General features: G+C 38.5%; 1 protein-coding gene across 1 annotated transcript; it reads right to left on the bottom strand.

The window, feature by feature from the left end:
- Positions 1-573: 573 nt before the first annotated feature.
- LOC104118999 (protein REDUCED CHLOROPLAST COVERAGE 3) lies at positions 574-13,051 on the bottom strand. Its single transcript, XM_009630386.4, has 23 exons — positions 12,561-13,051; positions 12,391-12,452; positions 12,165-12,257; positions 11,915-11,987; positions 10,149-10,478; positions 9,991-10,055; positions 9,787-9,918; positions 9,335-9,376; positions 8,717-9,241; positions 7,977-8,131; positions 7,048-7,549; positions 6,479-6,541; positions 6,295-6,396; positions 5,900-6,205; positions 5,739-5,831; positions 5,550-5,651; positions 5,317-5,421; positions 4,727-4,860; positions 4,269-4,452; positions 3,904-4,035; positions 3,302-3,414; positions 3,133-3,211; positions 574-2,732 (listed from the first exon to the last, which is right to left on the bottom strand). The coding sequence occupies exons 1-23, from the start codon at positions 12,628-12,630 to the stop codon at positions 1,041-1,043; spliced, it is 5,154 nt and encodes a 1,717-aa protein (XP_009628681.1). The 5' UTR covers positions 12,631-13,051; the 3' UTR covers positions 574-1,040.
- Positions 13,052-22,498: the final 9,447 nt, after the last annotated feature.

Genomic DNA, 22,498 nt, shown 5'->3' with positions numbered 1-22,498 from the left:
CCCTCAGTTTCGATTTATTTATGTGAAGCCATTTGACTGGGCACAGAGTTTAAGAAAAGAGAGAAACTTTTAAACTTGTGGTGTAAAATGAGGCACATATATTTTGTGTGGCTATAAATCAGTGCATAAAGGTAAATTATTTCCAAATACGAAAAGAGGTCATTCTTTTTTGCACGGACTAAAAAGAAAATAGGTTCAGGTAAATTGAAACGAAGGGAGTAGTATATGCTTGAAGTGGGACGTAAATAGTATAGGGGAATTCTTACACGATAATAAATACATAAAATAAAAGTACGTTTTATCCCAGGCCCCGGCATCTTGGAATCAATCTTTTTCTATTCTACCTTTCTTAGTAATGATGATTATTGACTTTTTATCTTGGATATGGAATCTATTTCCAATCATCTTGGCTATTGTTGAATTAATAAACACTATGGCATTGTACTATACAAAGTTGCATTTTAGTTTAAATATCTTTGTTTATTTAATCTAACGACTCCTAGCTGAAAAAAATCAACTTATTATATCAGCAGAATCTTAAAACAACAATTCAAAAAGACTGAACGAGATCCATTATCCAGAAGCAAGAACTATTATGGTATTTACTCAACAAAATATCATTTGTTTTATAGTTATTTTCCTAAGTAACAATAGCATGAGGAAGCTAATTAAGAAAGGGCACCTTATCCACATAAAGCTGGATAAATTTTAATGGTTCACAAGAACAAAAAAAAAATGGAGAAAGAAACAACCAGCAAGGACTGCACAAAATTGAATAAAACTGCTGGTTATCAAAAATTGCATCTCCAGATCTGCTATCAGCTTGATCCACTCTCTATCCTCGTCTCATTTTCTTCCTCCTTTATTTTAGGTGAACGAGATAAGCAACCTCCCTCAGGGTAGTAAATTATAAGAAATTATTACTGGTCCTACTGCAGTTTATCTTCCACATTTCTACAGTGTCAAATTATGAAGAAGTTGCCTATGGAGGTTGTCCGAAGTTGAAGCATTCGTAGTTGAGATCACCTTCCTCAATGTACTTAAGCACAGATTGACTGCTGACTGTACAACCCATTTATTCCATGGGCAAATTGTCGCCTGTTTCTTCTACGCTTTATCACAGGCAAAAAACCGTCTCCATCCTCGTGCTTATTTTTATTTACATCAACTGTCTTTGCCCCGCTATATTTATTTGCTTCTGTCAAAAGTTCTTTTTTCCCTTCACTTCCACATTGCAATTTAGTTGCACTATCATCTGCACTTGCTTTAGCAGCGCTAACTAAGAACTCAGACTTCTTTGTACTAACTGGAAATTCACTTGGGCCATCTGAAGTGTTCTGTTTTGACTTCACAATGAAGCTATTTTGTATTTGCCTAGCTAGCTCTTCCCTCTCAGCATGTAGTCTGCTTTTTGTTGATCTAGCATTTCTGACGTCAATTGTAGCCTTTTTATCAATCTTCTCCTCTGCTGAAACTATTGTGACCGACTTATTCAACCCTGTCGAAGAATCAGCATCAATAGCTACTCTTGAATCTTCAGTTGCAGCACTCGTCGGCCGTGCTTTACTTGGAACAAATTCAGGTGCATGTGGATTCATGATTCTTGGAAAATCATAACTGCTTATTTCAGCAACAGGACTTTGGTAATTCACATATCCATTTTTCATGTGAGAATGGCTTGTCCTGTGGTACAAAGATGATCTGGGACCACAAGGAACTCTCTCAGCAATTGATGGAAAGCCCACTGGTTCAGTAAGCATGCCTTGGTTGGCTCTAACATCATAGACGTTGGTCACAGCAGCAGAAATCAGCATATTGGTCAAATGGTAGGCACCTGGATTGAATGGTTCAGCAGCCGCAGATAGCTTGCTCCCATTTGATCGTAAAGATATTTCCTCATTACTTGAACATGAAACACCTTCAGGCTCCAGGGAAGATTTCTCTGACTCAGATCCACTTATCTGGCCTTCGTCTTCATGGATTCCTTGTCCGTCTCGATCATTGGCAGGTGTAGCCTCTATGGTCACCGACTGCTTTCCATCTTCTTCTGATGTTTCAGTTGGACTAACGCAGATCTGGGAATCAGTTTTATCCTCATTTAATTCTTCTACTTTCTCCAATAAAGGCTTTAGAACCGTACCTGGTGGCGACACTGCTACTTCTTTGTATGATAAGGATTTGGAAGCCATGGTAGCAAGAGAGGCAGGAGGAGAGAGAACAGTGATATTTGATGTGCGAGAAACTTCGGCAACAGTCATTTTAGCTGAGAGTTTGGTTGACTTTTCAGAAGAACTGAAACTAGCAGCTTTTAGTTGCTTTACAGGTGAAAATTCACCTAAACCAATCTTAGATGCCACTTTTTGTCCCTGTGAAGTAACTTCTTTCCTGGAACTGCTGTCCCGGGGGAAAAAGTATTCCAAGTTTGTATTGATCTTGGCAAGACCTGGTTGCCTTCGGTTGAACATCTTGCCACTACCATGCCCCGTCCGTGTTTTCGAATTCGCTTCCTGCCACCCTTCATCAGAGCTAGTTTCTTCATTTATTTCCACTGATTCCTCATTTTTAGTGCTATTGCTGCCTTCAAGTTCTTGAGTAGCAACCCCCTCTGAGTCGTCTTCTTTCTTGTTAACTTCTACTACAGTCACAGGATTTTTTGTAACATCATGATCCAAGGGGTTGTTACTTCTTCCATCATGCTGTCCTTTTTGAGATTGATCATCTACTGGCAACACCTAAGAGGCCATAAAGAAGGAAAGAGTAACAGAATTAATTGGCAGCTTGAGAAAGAAATGATAATCGGTAACTCAAAATGACCACAGCCAAAATTATCCCTTCCCTCCCCAAAAAGGAGGTTTTCCCAGGATCTGTGTTCGTAGAGTCACCTAATTATGAGGTTAAGGATCGTGTGCTGAAGTATCAGGACTAGATTTTCCCCATTAAGTCGAGCTCCAATATCATTTCACTTTTTGATGCCTAAATAACTTACAGTTGAGATTATGGGATTAAGACTAACTTCTAAGTTAAATGTACAGAAAAAGTTTGCAGCTCTATCTGAATTACTCTCAATGTAAGAAGTTTCAGTGAATTAAAAAGTAAGAAGAGCATATACTACTATACTGAGTGATGAACTACCTTTGAACGTCGCTTCCTCTGTGCTTCAATGGTCTTTGAACCCTGGCCAGGACTAATGTAATCCAATAGATCTGACACGCTACATCAGAAAGTAAGAGTTTTGGTTCCTTAGACGCAAGCATATAGTTCAAGCCCGAGTAACACCAATTCAAAGGTAAAGTTTCAATACCTGAGGTGACCTTTGCTAGCAATGGTTGCATCTAATCTTGGAGCTCCAGTTCTTGCAGCTTCCTGCTGCTCTAGGGCTTTTGATTCAAAGTATTCAAGCCATGCAGCAGCATCCTACATATATATAATGCACATGTAACTCTCCAACTTTAAAATGCAGCAGCAGATTGGTGATTTAATAAGAGTCAAGTCGCTTATTATCTTCTACTAAGAAAAGACCTCATTCTTACTGGGAAATGCCCAACATAACAAAAAGATAAGGCAAGTATGTTATTTGCTGAATACGTTTACAAAGAAAGCACCACAATGCAGAGAGAGAGAGAGAGAGAGTTCTATCTGGAGCATCATTATTTTTTAGCCTCTCAGAATTTGTAGATGGATTCTTTCCATTCCAAAGAAGTTCCAGTTTTTTTCTGAGAGAAAAATACATAGTTTATCTTGATATAGTGATATCAACAAGCTCTGGGGAAAAATTCAATGGGCCAACCCAAACATCTAACTCATGTTGAAGCATTCCGGAAACAACTGAGAAATGAAATACTCTGTAGAGCCATAGTAGTAACTATTAGTAAAGAGGGAGTCAGTAGCTAAATTTGCACACACCTGAGTACGGAGATCCTCTGCTCCTAGTTTTGCTTGAAGAATCTGCAATGTAGTTTGCTCATGTTGCACACTCAGTGAATATGCTTCCATGAGAGAAAGAGCTATAGCTATGGCATGATAGCTGGCAGCAGTCTGTCCGAGGCAACAACAGAGTTAACAAAACTATAGCTGCTAAAAGGTGTCAAAAAGCAAAGAATATTTTCACAAGCACCTAACCTAGTAAAAGGATATCGTAGTATGATTATCGGTATCACATGCACATTCTGATAATGACTTTATATGTCTGATGTTCAATATGAGAACTGAGAGAGAGAGAGAGAGAGAGAGAGAGAGAGAGAGAGAGAGAGAGAGAGAGAGAGAATAACCTGTATATGATCTACTCCCAGTAATCTTTGGTTGCACTTAAGGGCTTCATGTAGATATCTAAGAGCAATATGCACATTTCCCATGCCCTCTTCCATCATAGCCACATTTATGTATGTAGCAGCTGTGTTTGGGTGAGATAGTCCACATGTAAAGTGAAGAAGAAATAAGGCTCGGTTGACATACCTGAAAATCAATTATGAACTTGCTCCAGTTATCAAAGTAAATAAGCAAAATGAATGAACAGCTAAACATAGTAAGACCAGTCAAGACTTCAACAAGAATGAAAAATGAATGAATGAGTGAGACAAGACGGAGGAATCTTCTGCATCCTAAAATTACAATATTTATAACAATTTTTATAGTTTAACAGATTTGGAATCAAAAGGTTGAGCAAGACATGAAAGTCTTGGTTTCAAAATATGACCAACTAGAAAAGAGAGGATCTTTTCTCACTCACTTTAGAGCCAACTCAATGTGCTGGAGACGATAGTAGAATACAGAAAGATCCCCGTAACTTTTCATTGTATCTGGATGGTCAAGTCCTAGCTCCCTCTCATTGATATCCAATGCCTTCTGTTGATAGATTGTTGCCTAAATAACAATAATAATCATTCAGACAGATTATAATCATATATTCTGCAATTCTGTATATCCGGGGAGTCTGCATTTCTTCTTTTTGTCAGTAAATGCAAATGCATACGGAATACACAAGTGAACGAAAGGTAAAAAAGAAAGTAAATTTTTTTCATGAATTGGAGAAATCCAAAAAGCTGACTGTGGGAGCTCGCACAATTGGAAAAACAAAACAGATGATTCGGAGTACTTCCGAAATCGTCTGTCAAACATCGATATTTGATAATTCTTCCTTGAATTACCTTTGCTAAACTTGAAAACTTTTCATCAGCTACATACTTGGATTAAATTTTAAGAACTTAGTTCTGGAATAAGATAATTAACGAGCAAGATATGAAAATAAGGAGGAAAAATCATACTTTTATGCTACATGCCACTTAATTCATCAAAGCCAAGCGCCGAACTTTATGTTACCTGATTGAAGTCTCCAGTGTGATAAAGGACAACGGCCAGGAGGCTATATGCACTTGCAGTGGCACGGTGATAGGGTCCACATACAGCTATCAATTTTGCCAGGGCCTTCAAGTAAATACACAAGCAACAAAAGTAAATCTGTGTCCGATAAGGTCAAAGAAAATCTGTGCGCTTTGAGGGATGGACTTCAGAGACTTCTGAGTAAGCATATACTGTTATTTTATAATTTGTACCTTTGTTCCATACATTACAGCATCTTCCAACTTCCCTTTGTCAAGGGCAACCTTAGATGATTCTAGTAAAGTCCGTCCATCAGCAGAAGAGCATCCAACATGCTGAAAAGAAGATAATAATTAAATCAAGCCACATTTCAGGTCATTTCATGAAGTTCAAAAGGAACGGGTAGAAGCAGAAAGGCTTACTTTACACAAAGGCACTACGCTGATAACATCAGTTTTACTGAAGGGATATGGGCTTTCCATATCATAATCTTTTGGAATCAACTCTAATCCAACCTGAAATAAAACTAAAGTTATTTACTTTGAATGGTAAATTTTAATAAATGCAGCCACGCTTATAGTACCTTATGACAAAGTCCGCGGAGGACCGACAATTTCCTCAACTGTTGGAATTCATCTTTTAATCTCCAACTGAATCTTTCAAAAAGAAATTCCCTTAACCATTGCATCTTGAGAATGTGGTTTTCATCACTGTCTTGTGTGGTAGAGGACCCAAACAAGAAATTTAAGGATGATGCTATAGCAGCTGATAAGTTGGCTACATTGTCAATGGAGGCAATGACAGCTCTAAGTACATGCTTGAAAGCTCGAGTAACCATCTCATGAATACAAAGCGACTGTATGTGAGGAAGCTTCTCTGCAAGTTCAACCTACATTATGCAATGGCATCAGGTTCATCAGAAGACATCAACATTTTTCATTTCCTGAAGCTCGAGATAGATGAGGAAATGAATCTTACCACACGACCCAAAGAACGCATTTGTAAACCCCTAAGATGCATGAAGTCAGTAAGGGTGCGTCCATCAACTGGAGAAAGTTCCAACGATGCAAAGTCTGTAACCTAAATAGAATTAGAGATTAGTTTTTCTCTTCACGTATTTCAAAGATTTCACTACCGAAATACATTCAATATTTAGCATTACCAGCTTCGGGATAGCAACTTCATCATAATACTTGTGTGCCATTTCGACAAGTTCATCCACTGACTGTAACAAGAAGCATATTTGTCAGTTAACTCTGAGTGATAATGTTTTTTTATAAGTACTGTGAGTGATAATATTAAAGAATGCTACTGACAAAATCTTTCTATTTCCTCAACAATTATTCCTATTACTCTTTCTCCCTTTCACTCAAAAGATGGCAATTGAACAGCTTAGCTTGAGAATTCAATGACATGTTGAATTCTGGCCGAGTCAGAACTTCTTAAGTAATATCATGAACGATTTGAAGTAAGAAGATACAAGATGTGCGGAGGTCATATAAGGAAGGCTATTGTTTGAAGGGGAGATGACTAAACACTTCTGTGGCAATTAGCAAAGTACTTGAGAAAGAACAATAGGTGCACATTTTAGCATAATTATGTGCCGAGGAAAACAGTCTTATTTATTCACTATTTCTCTTTTCCTTCTTCTCCTCTCCTCTCCCTTTGCACATCAATTTTTCATCACATTATAGCATAAGGATGTTCCATATAAAAGCTGTGCTATTATACCTTCAGATGAAGATCCATTCCACTTTCTTTCAAACGAAGGTAAGCTTCTTGCGAGACAAATCTCCTCCATTCAGTTTCACACTTTGGTTTGCCATTGCTAAGTTCCGTCGAGCCACTTTCTGCGTTCAGAGTGCTGGCTGTCACATCATCTGCTTCATTGTCATCCATGGAACTTACAGTACTTGGTCTTGTTTCCCTCTTTTTGAGCATTTTAAACTGTCTTCCAAGTCCCTTAACTATGGGTTCAGCCTTACCATCATTCCCAATTGTGTCCTCTGATGGTGTTTCTTGCTTTTGTAGATGCTGAACCCAACAAGAACCAAGTTCCCATCTGATGGACCCTTTGGATTTATCATCCATTCCCTTTAGCTTACTCAAATCATCCTTAATGATTTTATGGACCAAAGACATTGAATTTGCATGGTCGTCCAAATCAGACTGGGGCAATTGACCACCTCCAGAAAAACCAGCAGTCATTGGCTTGTTGAGCAGAAGGCGTAAGCTGGAAAAGGTTAAAACAGAGAATTAGAAGCAAGCACAAAGAAAACCATTAACATAGTCCTAAAGAAGAGTGAATCCTCAATAAAAAAACCGTTAGATTTAAACATTGACATCAATTGGCCAATGTGACTTATCTTTCACAACCTCAATTTTGAATTTTGATATTATTACCCATGTAACTTGTCATCTCCAATCAAACTCTTAACATGGTGTTGGTTCCCAACTATATGAATTGTCCTCTTCATAAAAGCACGAAAAGTTAATTAAATAAAGAAAGGAAAAAAAAATGATACACGTATAACTGCTTGACTGTGGTAACATGATAAATTAATGATCCTATACTTAAGTATATTCTTAACGATAAAATTCTTAGTCTTCCATCACCCGCCATATAAAAGTTCATATAGGTTTATTGCTTTTTCTCAAACCTGTTGATGTTGAGTGCATTGGCTCCCCCATCTGGTTGATCATCGATTTCGATATCCAGAGGCAGACTCTTATCCACTTTAATGTCACCAACAACTTTCACAATTGCAGTGTAGCCACAATGTCGCACTGACACCATGCCCAATGAGGATGTATCCTGTCCAATTAAACATATCCTTTCAACTTCCTGAAATGAAATAATTGGTGACAGCAAAAAGATAGGACAGTTTCTTCTTTTTCCTTTTTTTTTTTTGAAAAAAAAAAAAAATTTATACATAGGGGCAGGAGAAGGGGAAGGGGCTTATAAGATGGGAAATCCAACCCCACCAACAAGGTAGAAGTTCAGGACCTACGGGCAGCCAACCAATTGGGATACCATGATTATTGATCCCCCAGGACAGGAGAGTTGACAGATAACTTTTACATCAATCCTATGCACGTCATATGAAACCAGAAAAGTAAAATAAGAGGGTGCTTGAAAGAGAAGAGTTGGAAGTTAAAGATGTTACCCAACTCATAAATAACATCATGGAAACAGCAGGGAAGGGGGGGGGGGGGGGTCTCCAGGAGGTGAAAAGAGTATGTTCACACTGAAATAAATAATGCAATGCCTACTTATACCCACTTCCCCCTGGGTGGACCATGTCCCTGCTTATAAATAAAGGAGAAAGGAGGAAAGGAAAATCATACTACAACTATATAAGGGTTTTCCAAATCTCTCATAAGTCAGCTTGTAACTTACATGTATGACAACACTTTCATCGGCAGTTACCCCTTTAGCTAAGTTTCTTTGAGCGACATCCTCAGCAGATTCATTAAAATCTCTACTGCCGATAACTTTGGCTTCTTTCAGGCTAGCATCGCCGAAATCTCTCTTAACTGTAATAGACAAATCACCAATGCAGTCCTCAGAGAGTACTGAACCCAAAGCACAATTTGAGGTACCCCTAGAAGTAGAATCCATGACTTTGTATATGGCTGAGACAGCTTTAAAAATAGAGACGTCAAGGAAAAGATTATGAAGCAAAAAAGCCTTTCGGTCTCGAACCACCCTCTCCTCTTCAGTCTTGCAAGGAAGCTTTGCCAGTACTGCAAAATCTGTAGCCCATGATCTATGATCATGCTCTCCGTTCCCTCCCTGACCTCCGCCGTTGCCACCCCAACTCTCATCTTCCACTGGAAGGGGAGTGAAGTTTGACGCAGAATCAACGACTGATGGAGGGACAAGCCATGTGTTGGCGCGGAAACCATATGGAAGATTACCAAACTGAAAACAAGCAACATAGAAAAAAATTTGCGCACACAGTTAAATACCACTTCATTTACCCTTGAAGCTTATTCACAATAAACAAGATGTCACCTTGTTATGTTCTGTAAAGGCCTTCATCAAGGATTCATATGCCTGCAAAGGAAAACCAATCTTTTATTCAAAAAAAGATTAATGTACGCTAACAGAAGAGACGTCACAAATTCAAAGCAATTTAGTGAAATAGCAAGTGATATCAATTTTCTGAGTTAAGACTGTTAGTACTGATTAATCAAGCCGATAAAAAGATGAATGCAATTGTTCTTATATCCTCTTTCTTATGTATGTCCCAACATGCTATCATTATCAATCAAATAGGTACTGACCTAATGACAGTGGTGTCCCGCCATTAGATACCATTGATGAATCACGTGTAAATGGCAAATGCGATTGATAATTAGGACAATTTAATTTCATTAGTGAAAAGAGAACTTGATGCACAAGAAAAAATTGCAAATTATACGAGTGATGTAAGCAACGCATAGTAAGGCTATGAAGGTACTTGCATTAGCAAAAGCTTGGCTGAGCTGTTGCAGAAGATCAACCAAGCAATGGCTTCGCATAAGTGGCTTCCCCAATGTATAGAAACCTTTTGCTGCTGCAACCACTTGTAATGTCTTCCCATTGCATATCTTAATCTGCACAGAGTTTTGGCATCATCAAATTCCGAACAAATGCAAGACCGGAAGAAAAGAAAGAAAATAAGGTACCTGTAATTCGAAATAATCGCCATCTCGCCTTGTTTTAGCATCGTTACAATCAACTCTTTTCAAACCTGAAATAGCGCATTTAGAAGAAATGCACGATAATATTCTAGAAGTTTCAGATTGAAGTGAGAAGAATATCGAAAGGGAGAAATAAACCGTACTTAGTATAGGCGGAGAGAGGTTAGAGAAAGAGAAGAACTCGTAGAAATCAGAGAGCTTAGGAATTGGATGAATCGCCACCATTTCATTCTCTTCCTGCGCCGCCGAGGCTGACGGCGATGAAGGTGCCACTCCATCGGACGGCGAGGCTGGCCGGCCTGAAGCATTTCGCTGCGCCTTGTGTTTCTTGGCCCGAGATTCCGTACCTGAGCTGGCGGCGGAGGGAGTGGTGACTTTTCCGGCCTTGGCCTTGGCGAAGCGTGTTATGCACGCGACGATGTCGAGTAACCTCCGGACATGATCCACTGCCTGAGACTCCTCCGTGTAGTCCTCTGAGAAGTCAGTGGCATTTTTGTTAATAAAGTAGGAATTTCGGGCAATGCTCAAAGGATTTTTGTTAATCAAACTTTTTTGGATTATTTGATGTTTGGCTGCATGTGTGACTTCCCTATTCTATTTGATCAACAAAAAAAATGTGATTTCATAGAAGAAAACAAAAAGAGTAGTAATGGGTATAGTGACATTTTATTCTCACAACAAAACTAATCTATATTCAGTTTAACTACAATATTTACATAATCGGTATGATCTTACATTTGAGGAGGTAGGAGTGTACGCACATATTATCCTTATATTCTGTTAGATAAAAAATTTATTTTCGATATACTTTCGACCGAATAAAAACGATTACAAAATATTTGAGAAATATAAGAGTAAAAAATTTAATATTCAGTTACTACATTTTAACTAAACGACACGTACCTGGCCTATAAACTTTGTTACATGATTAAATTAAATTAAATGTATTTTGATTATGTTAAATTATTTAATTTGGCGAATAATTAATCACTTTTTCTTTACACCCTATGTTCTGCTATAAGCTCAAACATTTTGCAGGAAATGCAAGTATATCTGGACGGACACAGATGGAGTTGTTGATTAAATGTATGGTACTGATTACTGTGAATACTCGGTTGAGATTTCCTGATTGTGCTCAGACGTACTGGTCGACAGAAAATCACAAGTAGTACAACAGCATTTAATATATACTATATATTAGTATTATTTATTAACGGGGAGTAGGTGAAGTTTTTCACTTTGAAGTTGATGGTGATTGTGAAGATTCATTTTTCCTTATCAATTTTGATGATATATTTTGTTTATCTCTATTTAATAGTAAAATTTTAAAGTTAAATTAAATTAGTTCACCTTAATATTTTAAAATTTAAATTTAAATATTTAAAAATTATACAAAAAACACCGTAAGTTATAACTTTTCTCGTATTAATACAATAGACTTTCGATAAACTAAATATTTAATCTAAATTGAAAAGGAGGAGGTACTTACTTTTTATTGAAATACACGCCATTAATTTAACTATAACCTATCTACACTTCTTGCCTTAGGCGAATAAGGTTGGTGGGCTCTAATTTAATCATTCTTGTAAGTAGGACAAATGATAATAACAAATATACTACGTAACAGGAAAAGTATATCTGAATGGAATCTGCTGCTCCCTCAAATTTCAAAGTGAGAACAATATTTATTTATTAATTAAATTTTGTCTTGCACAAAAGTTGGAAGTCATGCAACATTGGAATTCCCTAAACATGCCTGGAGGCTGAAAATATAGCGTCAAATTTGAGGTATTTTCTTTTTCTTCTCTAGAGTAAAAGTTCAAACCCCTTTTTAATACTTACTCATTAAAATAGTAAAACCCAACACGTGAACCTATATACACAGGGAGGAAATTTAATAAACACCTACCTTCAACCATCCTCAGCAAACATGGCTTCAGAGTCGCAGCATCTAACCTGTCATTTAGTTTTGGTCCCTTCACCTGTTCAAACCACCATCACTTTTCCAAATTAATACACTTTCTTGTTTTGAATATAAAGATTTTTAAAAAGAACAAAACAAAGATTAACCAACTGGCTAACTTCCACAAAAAAATAAAAATACAAAGAGACAGAGAAATAGTCAATTTGTAATTTAACGCAATTAAGAGTGAACTCACCTCATGAGACAAAGAATAGTTTGTGAAATGACATGTTTCAACATTGGCAGCTAATAGCTTCCTCACATCCAGTATCTTGTCCGTTGAGATGCCCTTCAATAAGTAAATTTGATTTCAATTAATCAGCCAATTAGTTATTACTAATTATTTTCTCCATATACAAGTGAGAAATATTAATGCCAGTGTTTGTTTGAATTTTCATTATAAATAAATGAATCATCAATACCTTGAGAATAACTTCAGTTTCATAGGGAGTGACGACACTTATGTCAAGAATACTGGGAATCACTGTAAAGAAAGAAAAATGAAATGTAAAGAGCAAAGTCAAATGAATTTTTAAAAAAAATAAATTAAGTATACATATACTAAGAAATATATATGAGATATGTATTGAACCTTTCTCTTCTTTCTTCTTTTTGTCTGTCTTAGCTTTGTTTCCCTTTCCCCTGCCTGATCTTGGTGCCATGAACCTTCTCCTTTTCCACTCTAATTACGCTTTTCAGCTTCAACAAAGAGCTGACCAATTGCCAAAAGTACTGAAATTGCACGAACAAAAAGTCTAAAACTTTAATTCATTTGGTGCATATCAAGAAATGGTATAAAACAGTAGTGAGAAAAAGCAGAAGCGTTGAAAAGTGGAGAAGAGAATGAAAGAGGATGAGGAAGCTAAATAGTAGTGAGAGAGTTGGAGATAGCTTTAGGAGATAGATAAAGTAGTGAAAGGAAATCTAGTGAAGGGTTTTGAAAGAAGATGATAGGATAAGGTGTGGGGGTTTTTGATTTTACACAAAATTACACTACTACTCCTTATTTCTTTTTCTTTCTTGTATTTCAATACTTAGTTGTTTTCTAAGAAAATCTTGACCTCACCTTTGTTGGTGCTTAAATGGACATGAATTATTGTGATATTAGACAGAGCATTTTAAACTCTTCACGAGGAGGTAATGTGGGGGATGATGTCCTTTTCTAATAGGAAGAAGGGAGGCTAATAACCATGATTTTTAAGATACAAACAAAATTGGTGGGGAAAATAAATAAAAAAAATGGTGGGGTTAAGGAAGCTCAGGCCAACCGTTGGTTTCGCGACACGTGTCACCCTCTTGATGGGTTTTTCTTCCATTTTGCCGTTTTTCTTGTTTTTTTCATGTATTGGCACCTTTTAATTATATTTTCGCCAACCTCTTGGAGCAATTTCTGAGACCACAATTTCGTCATTCTTTCACTATTTTCCCACTAATTCCATTTTATATGCTTAATGATATACTTAATGGATTTAAATTTCAGGCACTGATAATATAAAAATATATTTTTTATTTTACATCAATATAATTTCATTGTGTCGGTAAATTATCTATCCTTTTTAACATAACATAAGCAAAATCATTATAACTAATTTGTATTTATTGAATTAATGTAAAATTAGATGGTCTATGCTGCATGTGATTAAGAGAGTGAGACGAAAAACACACTAAGCAAAGTAATTATTTTGAAATTTCAACTTAAAGATTCACACAGTGTGTCCACAAGTTTCACGTTTCATTCTAATTATTATAAGTAGGGTTCGTTTCTGTAGTCGTCACTGTACTTTTTATTTTCATCAAAAAATCCAGCTAGGGCACTCAAGAAACACATGTTGATACCTAAAAATATTTGGCAAGATTAAACTTTCAAATGGAGCGTGGGAGAACGGTGTGAATTTTAAGTAGAAGAATTAATCTAAATAATCACTCATCCAATCGGTTAAATTAAAAATAGCTTATGGATATTTAATATATGTATAATCATATATAATATGTGTATAATTTGTGTATATTAGTTAGAAAAAATAAACAGTGAATTCGACCGGCTATTTTGATAAAAATCCCATTTCAGTAAGCTGCTAATTTCATATTTAGATCTTCCCCATTTTTTCCAACGTTTCTAAGAATTATTTGGGAATTTGCCGTTCGAATATTTCATATTGATTGAAGGAATATGTTGTTATTTCATCATATTATCTTGGACGACGTTCATATTATGAACTAACTTTTGAGTTTGAGTTAAGTTTTCTTAACATAGTATCTAGTCATACTTATCCTAATTTTTCGTTATTCAATATAGGGTCCCCCATATTAAGGTTTTTCGTTACCTAATATTGGACTTTCATATTAAATTATTTACGCTTCATATGTCCAGCTCTAGACAGTTTATACTAAAAAATGAAAATGTTGCAGCGTGTGCACAATATGTCAATCAAAAAAGAATTTAAATCAATTAACTAAACTATAGAATCACTCATTAACTAGTTGTCTCAAGGATTCTCAAAGTATCTACTGCTCAAATGGCAAAGGGTGAGGTTTTTCCAAAGGATTCTTCGGACAGGTAATGGCACTAAGAACAGCTACTATAGACAACAACGTCATTGTAATCGAAGCACGACAGAGCAGGCTCTGTTGTTATTACGGTTTTGGGCGGGGTTTGTAATTGTCTTCATCGCTTTTTCCAAATCCGCAAATTCGTCTTAAGAAGCCTGACTTGTTTGTACTTATGGTTAAATACACTTCAAAGAGCATTTAAATTGTCCAACAATTTTCCTCCGATTTATATTTTCAGATTTTAAAATTTGAAAACGAAAACAAAAAAATGAAAATTAGCGCTATCACTTTTATTTGTGATATTTTTTGGAATAGTTGAGGTGCGAAATTTGTAGAGTAACACTATTATAGAAGAAGAAGAAAAAAACATTAGTACTTTTATTCATGTGGAACTCCTTTAGCATTTCGAGCTACTCGACCTGCTCTCATTTTATTATTTTTCTAGCCAAGCGCTATATAACTTGAGGAGAACTTTTGCTCGTTATAAACAATGTAGCGAATACTAATTGTAATCTAAAAAAAAAATTGTAAGAGCAATAATTACTTCAAATAAGATTCCTTTGTTGTCCGACTATCGATATCTCGTCCTTTGGCTTCAAATTTGTCACCTTATGGTTTGAGTGGAAAAGAATTAGATGAAATCTGAAACTCTAACCATTATACTTCTGTACGGGTAAAAACTGAGCTCATAATACACTCCGACCTCCAATAGAATAAAACGAACTCGAGATATGATTGCGAAGGATCGGAATCGAAGCAAAGGTCCCATCGAGTCAGGATCTGGGAATACAATGCCTGCCCTCGAGAATATCGGGATTATGATTCGAGATCGATCCAAATCCTGAAAAACTTCGGAGAACATCGTCAGGCAATCAAGCATGACAATATTCGCGGCCGGCCGGATATCACGGCGTGGATCTCAGCACGTATCGATGAAGAACCGGCAATCAGCTAAACAGAAGATTTTTTACCTTTTATGGAATTATACGTAGAGTAGGATTTCTCTACTATATAGAGGGGGTCTGATAATTCATTAGACACATTGTAACACGCATTCCAAAATAATATACTACCATTTTTACTGTTATTGTAAGTTTTTCTCTCGTTCATCAAAATTGTCCACTGTGAGCCCGGACCAAGCGTGAATACTTCACTAAGGCTGGAATCATCCTCCTTGCGTGGTTTGAATTTACTGTATCTTTACTTGTTCATTCTAACTCAATTTATCATTTTGTATGAAATTAATCTACATATCCTTAAAATCACTTACAAATTTAATTGTTATCCAATTTTGAGGGTAAACAGTTTGATGCCCACCGTGGGGCTAAGGATAATAGTAAAAATTTGATACAAATTTCCATAACACACCTTACTTTACACTTGTCCTTTGAAGTGTCTTTGATTTCAGGTCTAAGTTTAAAATGTCGAACTCCCAATCTGCCCATCTAATCACGGATGTTGAGTCTGGCCACCATGGCAAGAACAACAATATGGTGTCCGAAAATGAGGTGCCCCCTACCGATCCCAACGGAATTCCGGCTGCAGACCCGATTGACGCCAACTCACATGTGGCCATTAACGCGAATTTGCCTACCGATCTTGAGAACAGCGTCCGCGGGGGAGTTCGGTCGGTAGCCCAAAATACAAGTAACGGTGAAAGAGATGGGATTAACTTACGGGTGATCCTCGAAATATTGCAGGCTCAGCAGGCAGTGATAGCCCAACTGCATAACCAAAGTCGCGCTCCCAGTAGAGTTGAGTCCGAACCATCCCGGAAAAACACTCATGAATCATCTATAGATAGGCCAAATGAAGTTGAACCCAGGACCAATCCTGAGATAATAAAATGCTCGAGGAATTGACAAAACGGGTAGAAATGGGGAAAAAAATCGAAGCAAACGACAAGAAGGTGGAGACATACAACTCCAAGGTCGACCAAATCCCTAGAGCACCACCGATACTGAAAGGCCTAGATTCAAAAAAGTATGTTCAAAAACCTTTTCCTCCGGGCGCAGCTCCGAAGCCGATCCCAAAAAAGTTCTGCATACCTGAAATTCCTAAGTACAACAGAATAACTTATCTAAATGAACATGTGACCCCATACACGTGCGCCATCAAGGGGAACGACTTGGAAGATGATGAGATCGAATATGTCTTGCTAAAAAGGTTCGGAGAGACCTTGTCGAAAGGAGCTATGATATGGTATCACAACTTACCTCCCAATTCTGTTGACTCATTTTCTATGCTTGCATATGCTTTTGTAAAAGCACACGCCGGATCCATTAAGGTTGAAACTAGGAAGTCGGACCTTTTCAAGGTAAAGCAAAGAGATAACGAGATGCTCAGGGAGTTCGTGTCAAGGTTTCAAATGGAACGAATAGACCTGTCATCGGTGGCAGACAATTGGGCCATTCAGGCCTTCACCCAAGGACTCAATACTCGAAGCTCATTGGCTTTGCAATAGTTAAAGCAAAATCTGATACGGCTATAACTTGGGTCGATGTGCATAACCAGTATCAATCAAAAATTGGGGTCGAAGATGATCAACTTGGGGGCCCTTCCAGGGTCTGTTTATCCCGTACGAGCTAGTGACAAATCCAAAAGAGACATTGACTGTGAACCAAGGTCAAGTAGAGATTGGTATCAGCCATACAATGGTGATCGTAGGGGTAACGAGTCTGGATGAAACCCTGTGAGGAGTGAAATGAGAAGCGATCAAGGTCTATATAACTGAGGACTCATGACCAAAAATGGTTTCGATGAGCCCATCGGGCCTAAGGAAGCACCGAGGTTATCAGAGCATAACTTCAACGTCGATGTCGCTGCCATCGTATCTGCCATCGGACACATCAAATCCACCAAGTAGCCTCGACCTCTATAGTTCGATCCATCCCAAAGGGATCCCAACTTAATGTGTAAATATCATGGCACTCATGGCCACAAAACAGAAGATTACCGAGAATTAAGAGAGGAAATAGCCCGGTTGTTCAACAACGGGCATCTCCGGGAGTTCCTGAACGATCGAGCCAAAAACCATTTCAGGAATAGAGATTCTAGTAAGCAGATCGAGTAGGAGGAGTCCTAGCTCGTCATTATCATGATCATCAGTGGGGTCGACATTCCTCGTGGGTCGATGTTAAAGTGCACCAAAGTATCCATCACGAGGAAAAACTGGAATCGAGATTACATACCAGAAGGAACCTTGTCTTTCAACGACGAGGACGCTGAATGCATCGTGCAGCCCCACAATGATGCACTAGTAATATTTGTACTCATAAATAAATCTCAAATTAAGAGTGTGTTAATTGATCCAGGTAGATTGGCTAATATCATTAGATCGAGGGTTGTGGAACAACTAGGTCTACAAGACCAAATTGTGCTTGCAATCAGAGTTCTTAACGGATTCAACATGGCATGTGAAACCACTAAAGGGGAGATAACATTACCGATGAATACAACCGGAACCATTTAGGAAATAAAGTTCTACATGATTGAAGAAGACATGAGGTATAATGCTCTATTCGGGAGACCATGGATTCACAACATGAGAGCGGTACCCTCGACGCTGCACCAGGTGCTGAAATTCCCGACACCGGGAGGGATTAAAACAGTTTACGGAGAACAATCGTCCGCAAAGGAGATGTTCGTGATCGACGAGGTGATCTCGGTATCTGCACTTTTGACATCAAAGGGTATAAGTCTGGTTTCCAGAGAGGAAACCAAATAGTAATTACCGACACCAGCCTCGATCGAACCGGAGAATCAAGGGACGGGCGACGACGATGACTACGAAGTTCCTAGGTCTTTTATAGTTCCTGATGATTCCGACGCCACCAAATCAACAGTCTAAGAATTGGAGCAAGTCATATTGATCGAACACCTGCCCAATCGTAAGATATACCTGGGCACAGGGTTAAGTCTCGAGCTCAGGAAAAAACTCATTCAATTCCTTATAGCTAACATAGATTGTTTCGCTTGGTCCCAACTCGATATGACAGGGATTCCGACGGAGATAACTACTCATAAGCTGAGCCTAGATCTAAAGTTCCATTCAGTCAAGCAGAAAAGGAGGCCTCAGTCCAAAGTCAAGCATGCATTCATCAAGGATGATGTATCTAAACTCCTTAAAATATGGTCCATCCGGGAGGTTAAGTACCCAGATTGGTTATCAAACGTAGTAGTAGTCCCTAAAAAGGGGAATAAATTAATAATGCGTGTAGACTATAAAGACTTAAACAAGGCATGCCCCAAGGACTCTTTCCCTCTGCCAAACATCGATCGCATGATCGATATAACGACCGGCCACGAGATCCTCAGTTTTCTCGACGCCTACTCCAGGTACAACCAAATTCGGATGGACCTTGACGACCATGAAAAAATGTCTTTCATCACTAAATACGGTACCTACTGTTATAACTTAATGTCATTCGGGCTAAAAAACGTCGGTGTCACTTACCAACGCCTAGTAAATCGGATGTTCAAAGAGCAAATAGGAAAATCAATAGAGGTTTACATTGACAATATGTTAGTTAAGTCCATGCGAGCAGAGGACCATTTGAAGCATTTGCAGAAAACCTTTAACATATTGAAGAAATATAATATGAAATTGAACCCGGAGAAATACGAATTCGGGGTCGGGTCCGGGAAATTCCTCGGATTCATGGTGTCTAACCGGGGAATCTAGATTAATCCCGATAAGATCAAAGTCATCGAAGACATCATCGTTGTGGACAATGTCAAGGTCGTTCAAAGGTTAAGCGGGCGCATAGCCGCTTTGGGTCGATTCATCTCGAGGTCCTCTGACAAGAGCCATCGGTTCTACTCACTGTTGAAGAAGAAGAATAACTTCTCATGGACCATGTAGTGCCAACAAGCCTTGGAGGAACTCAAGCGGTACCTCTCGAGCCCATATTTGCTTCATACTTTGAAGGCAGATGAATAGTTGTACCTATATTTAGCGGTATTCAAGGTAGCGGTAAGTGGAGTCCTGGTTCGGGAAGAGGAAGGTATGCAATTTCCTATCTATTATGTTAGCAGAACTCTAGGCGAGGCCGAAACTAGGTATCCTCACCTAAGAAAATTGGCGCTCGTTTTACTAAGCGCCTCTAGGAAGTTAAAATCTTACTTTCAATGTTATCTCATATGTATTGTGACTACTTGCTCACTAAGAAACATAATGCATAAACCCGAGATTTTGGGACGACTGGCCAAATGGGCCGTGGAGATCAGCGGGTATGATATCAAATATTGACCCCGAACCGCCAACAAATCTCAATTTTTGGCGGACTTCGTGGTCGACTTCACGCTAGCCCTAATTCCCGAGGTCGATAAGGAGTTGTTGTTGAACCCGGGGACCTCTTCCGGAATCTGGACCCTCTTTACGGACGGTGGCTCGAACGCAAAGGGGTCCGGGCTTGGCATCGTGTTGAAGCCACCGACAGGTAATGTAGTTAGGCAATCTATTAGAACTGTAAAGTTGACTAACAACGAGGCCGAGTATGAGGCCATAATTGCAGGTCTTGAATTGGCTAAAATCCTAAGGGCCAAAATGATCAAAGCTAAGTGTGATTCCATCATCGTGGTGAACCATGTCAATGGAACATTCTAAGTCAGAGAGGAACGAATGCGAAGATACCTAGGTAAGCTACAAGTGGCGTTACATCGGTTCAGGGAATGAACATTACATGTACGTCGGGATCAAAATAGTGAGGCCGATGCTCTTGCTAACTTGGGATCGTCAGTCGACGACGTCGAATTCAACTCGGTAACAGTCGTACAACTCATAAAATCGATAGTGAGAAAGGCCATGCCTAGATAAACTCGACAACCTTAACCTGGGACTGGAGAAACAAATACGTAGATTACCTGAAGACCAGAAAACTTTCCTCGGATCCTAAAGAATCGAGAGCTCTGCATACGAAGGTGGCCCGATTTAACTTGTCTGAAGACGGTACCCTATTCAGAAAAATATTCGATGGCCCAATCGCCATATGTCTAGGACTGGGAGACACCGAGTATGTTTTGAGGGAAGTCCACGAGGGCACTAGCGAGAATCATTCGGGCGTCAAGTCATTGGTTCAAAAGATAATCAGAGCTGGCTACTACTGGATCGACATGGAAAAAGACACAAAGGAGTTCATGCGAAAATGCGACGAATGTTAGAGGCATGATCTGATGATCCATCAGCGCGGGGATGTGATGACCCAAAATGTTATCTTTAAATTTAATAATTAATTCTGTGTTCTAAGACCTCGAAAAGTACTATTTATCATTCCTCGACATGCGTGTGCAGTCCGTAAAATTTTTCGGATATTTTTTATGTGAAAAATGGATTAAAGTATGAATTAGAGCTTTAAAACTCAATTGAGTTGACTTTGGTCAATATTTTGAGCAAACGGATTCGGATTAGTGTTTTGACAGTTTCGGTAGGTCCGTATCGTGATTTGGGACTTGAGCGTATGCCCGGAATTAAATTTTGCGGTCCCTAGCCCGAGATATGGAATTTTGATAAAAAATTAAAAGTTTAAGTTCAAATAGTGACCTGATGTCGAATTATGTACAAACGACCCCGGAATAGAATTTTAATGATTCCAACAGCTCCGTATGATAATTTTGGACCTAGGAGCGTGATCGGAATTTTTATTGGAAGTCCGTAGTGAAATTAGGCTTGAAATGGCTAAAATAGGAATTTAAGTTTGGAAGTTTGACCGGGGAGTTGACTTTTTGATATCGGGGTCGGAATCCAGTTCTTAAACTTTTTACAGCTCTGTTATGTCATTTATGCCTTGTGTGCAAAATTTGAGGTCAATCGGACTTAATTTGATAGGTTTCGACATCGAATGTAGAAGTTGGAAATTCTTAAGTTTCATTAAGCTTGAATTGGGGTGTGATTTGTGATTTTATCGTTGTTTGATGTGATTTAAAGTTTCGACTAAGTTTGTATAATATTTTAGGACATGTTGGTATATTTGGTTAAGGTCCCGAGGGTCTCGGGTGAATTTCGAATGGTTAACGGATCAAATTCGGACTTAGAAGAAATCTGGGAAAATTTATGTCTTCTGGTGTAATCGCACCTGCGAGAAATTGGTCGCAGGTGCGATGTCGCAGATGCGGCTCATGTTGTGCTGAAGCGAGAGGAAGGGCGCAGGTGCGGGCAGGCCCGCAGGTGCGATGGAATTTTACGCACCTGTGAAGGCACAGATGCAGTCCAAAGCTCGCAGAAGCGAAGGCAGCTGGGCTGAGCAATTTCCACAGATGCGGGACCGCAGGTGCGAGAATTTTGTCCGCAGGTGTGAAAGCACTGGGCAGTGTATAAAACAGAAGGGTCCGAGAAATTTTGTCATTTTTGACATTTCCAAAAGCGGGTGAGGCGAGAAATCACGAGAAATCTTGAGGTAAGTCACATGTGATCATTGCTCGTCAATTCTATTGGATTATCATTGAATATTTCGAATAGATTACGTATTTTTGGGGTGAAATTAGAGGATTTGGGCCTAGGGATTTCAAAATGAGAATTTGAGATTTGGAGGTCAAGTTGATGTCGGATTTTAGTAAAAATAGTATGGTTGGACTCGTGGTTGAATGGACGTTCGTATTTCGTAACTTCCGCTAGTTTCCGAGACGTGGGCCCCACGTGCTATTTTTGAGTTATTTCGAATTTTATTGAAAAATATAGTATTTTCTTATAGAATTGATTCTATAATTTTTGTTGACTGTATCAAATTAATTATGACTAGATATGAGTCGGTCGGTGTCGAAAAATCGAGGAAAAGGCATACTACATGATTAAATTGGAGCAAGTCGAGGTAAATGACTTGTCTAACCTTGTGTGGGGGAAATCTCCCCTATGATTGGTATTAATTGTAATGTGATGAAAGTCGTGTACACGAGGTGACGAGCGTGTGCACGGGCTAAATGTGAAAGTTTATGTTTTAAATTGTGGAGATCACTGTTGCATATTAATTAAATTATTAAATCTTG

The sequence above is a fragment of the Nicotiana tomentosiformis genome, chromosome 6 (genome assembly GCF_000390325.3).
Source record: "Nicotiana tomentosiformis chromosome 6, ASM39032v3, whole genome shotgun sequence".
Classification (NCBI taxonomy): Eukaryota; Viridiplantae; Streptophyta; class Magnoliopsida; order Solanales; family Solanaceae; genus Nicotiana; species Nicotiana tomentosiformis.
This window is presented reverse-complemented; position numbering and strand designations above follow the sequence as displayed.

Coding starts and splice junctions, on each gene's coding strand:
- LOC104118999 (XM_009630386.4), bottom strand. CDS start 12,630: ATGGCACCAAGATCAGGCAGGGGAAAGGGAAACAAAGCTAAGACAGAC. Junction 12,453..12,560: donor AAAGAAGAAAGAAGAGAAAG/GTTCAATACATA, acceptor CTTTCTTTACAG/TGATTCCCAGTATTCTTGAC. Junction 3,415..3,903: donor CAGAGGATCTCCGTACTCAG/GTGTGTGCAAAT, acceptor ATATATATGTAG/GATGCTGCTGCATGGCTTGA.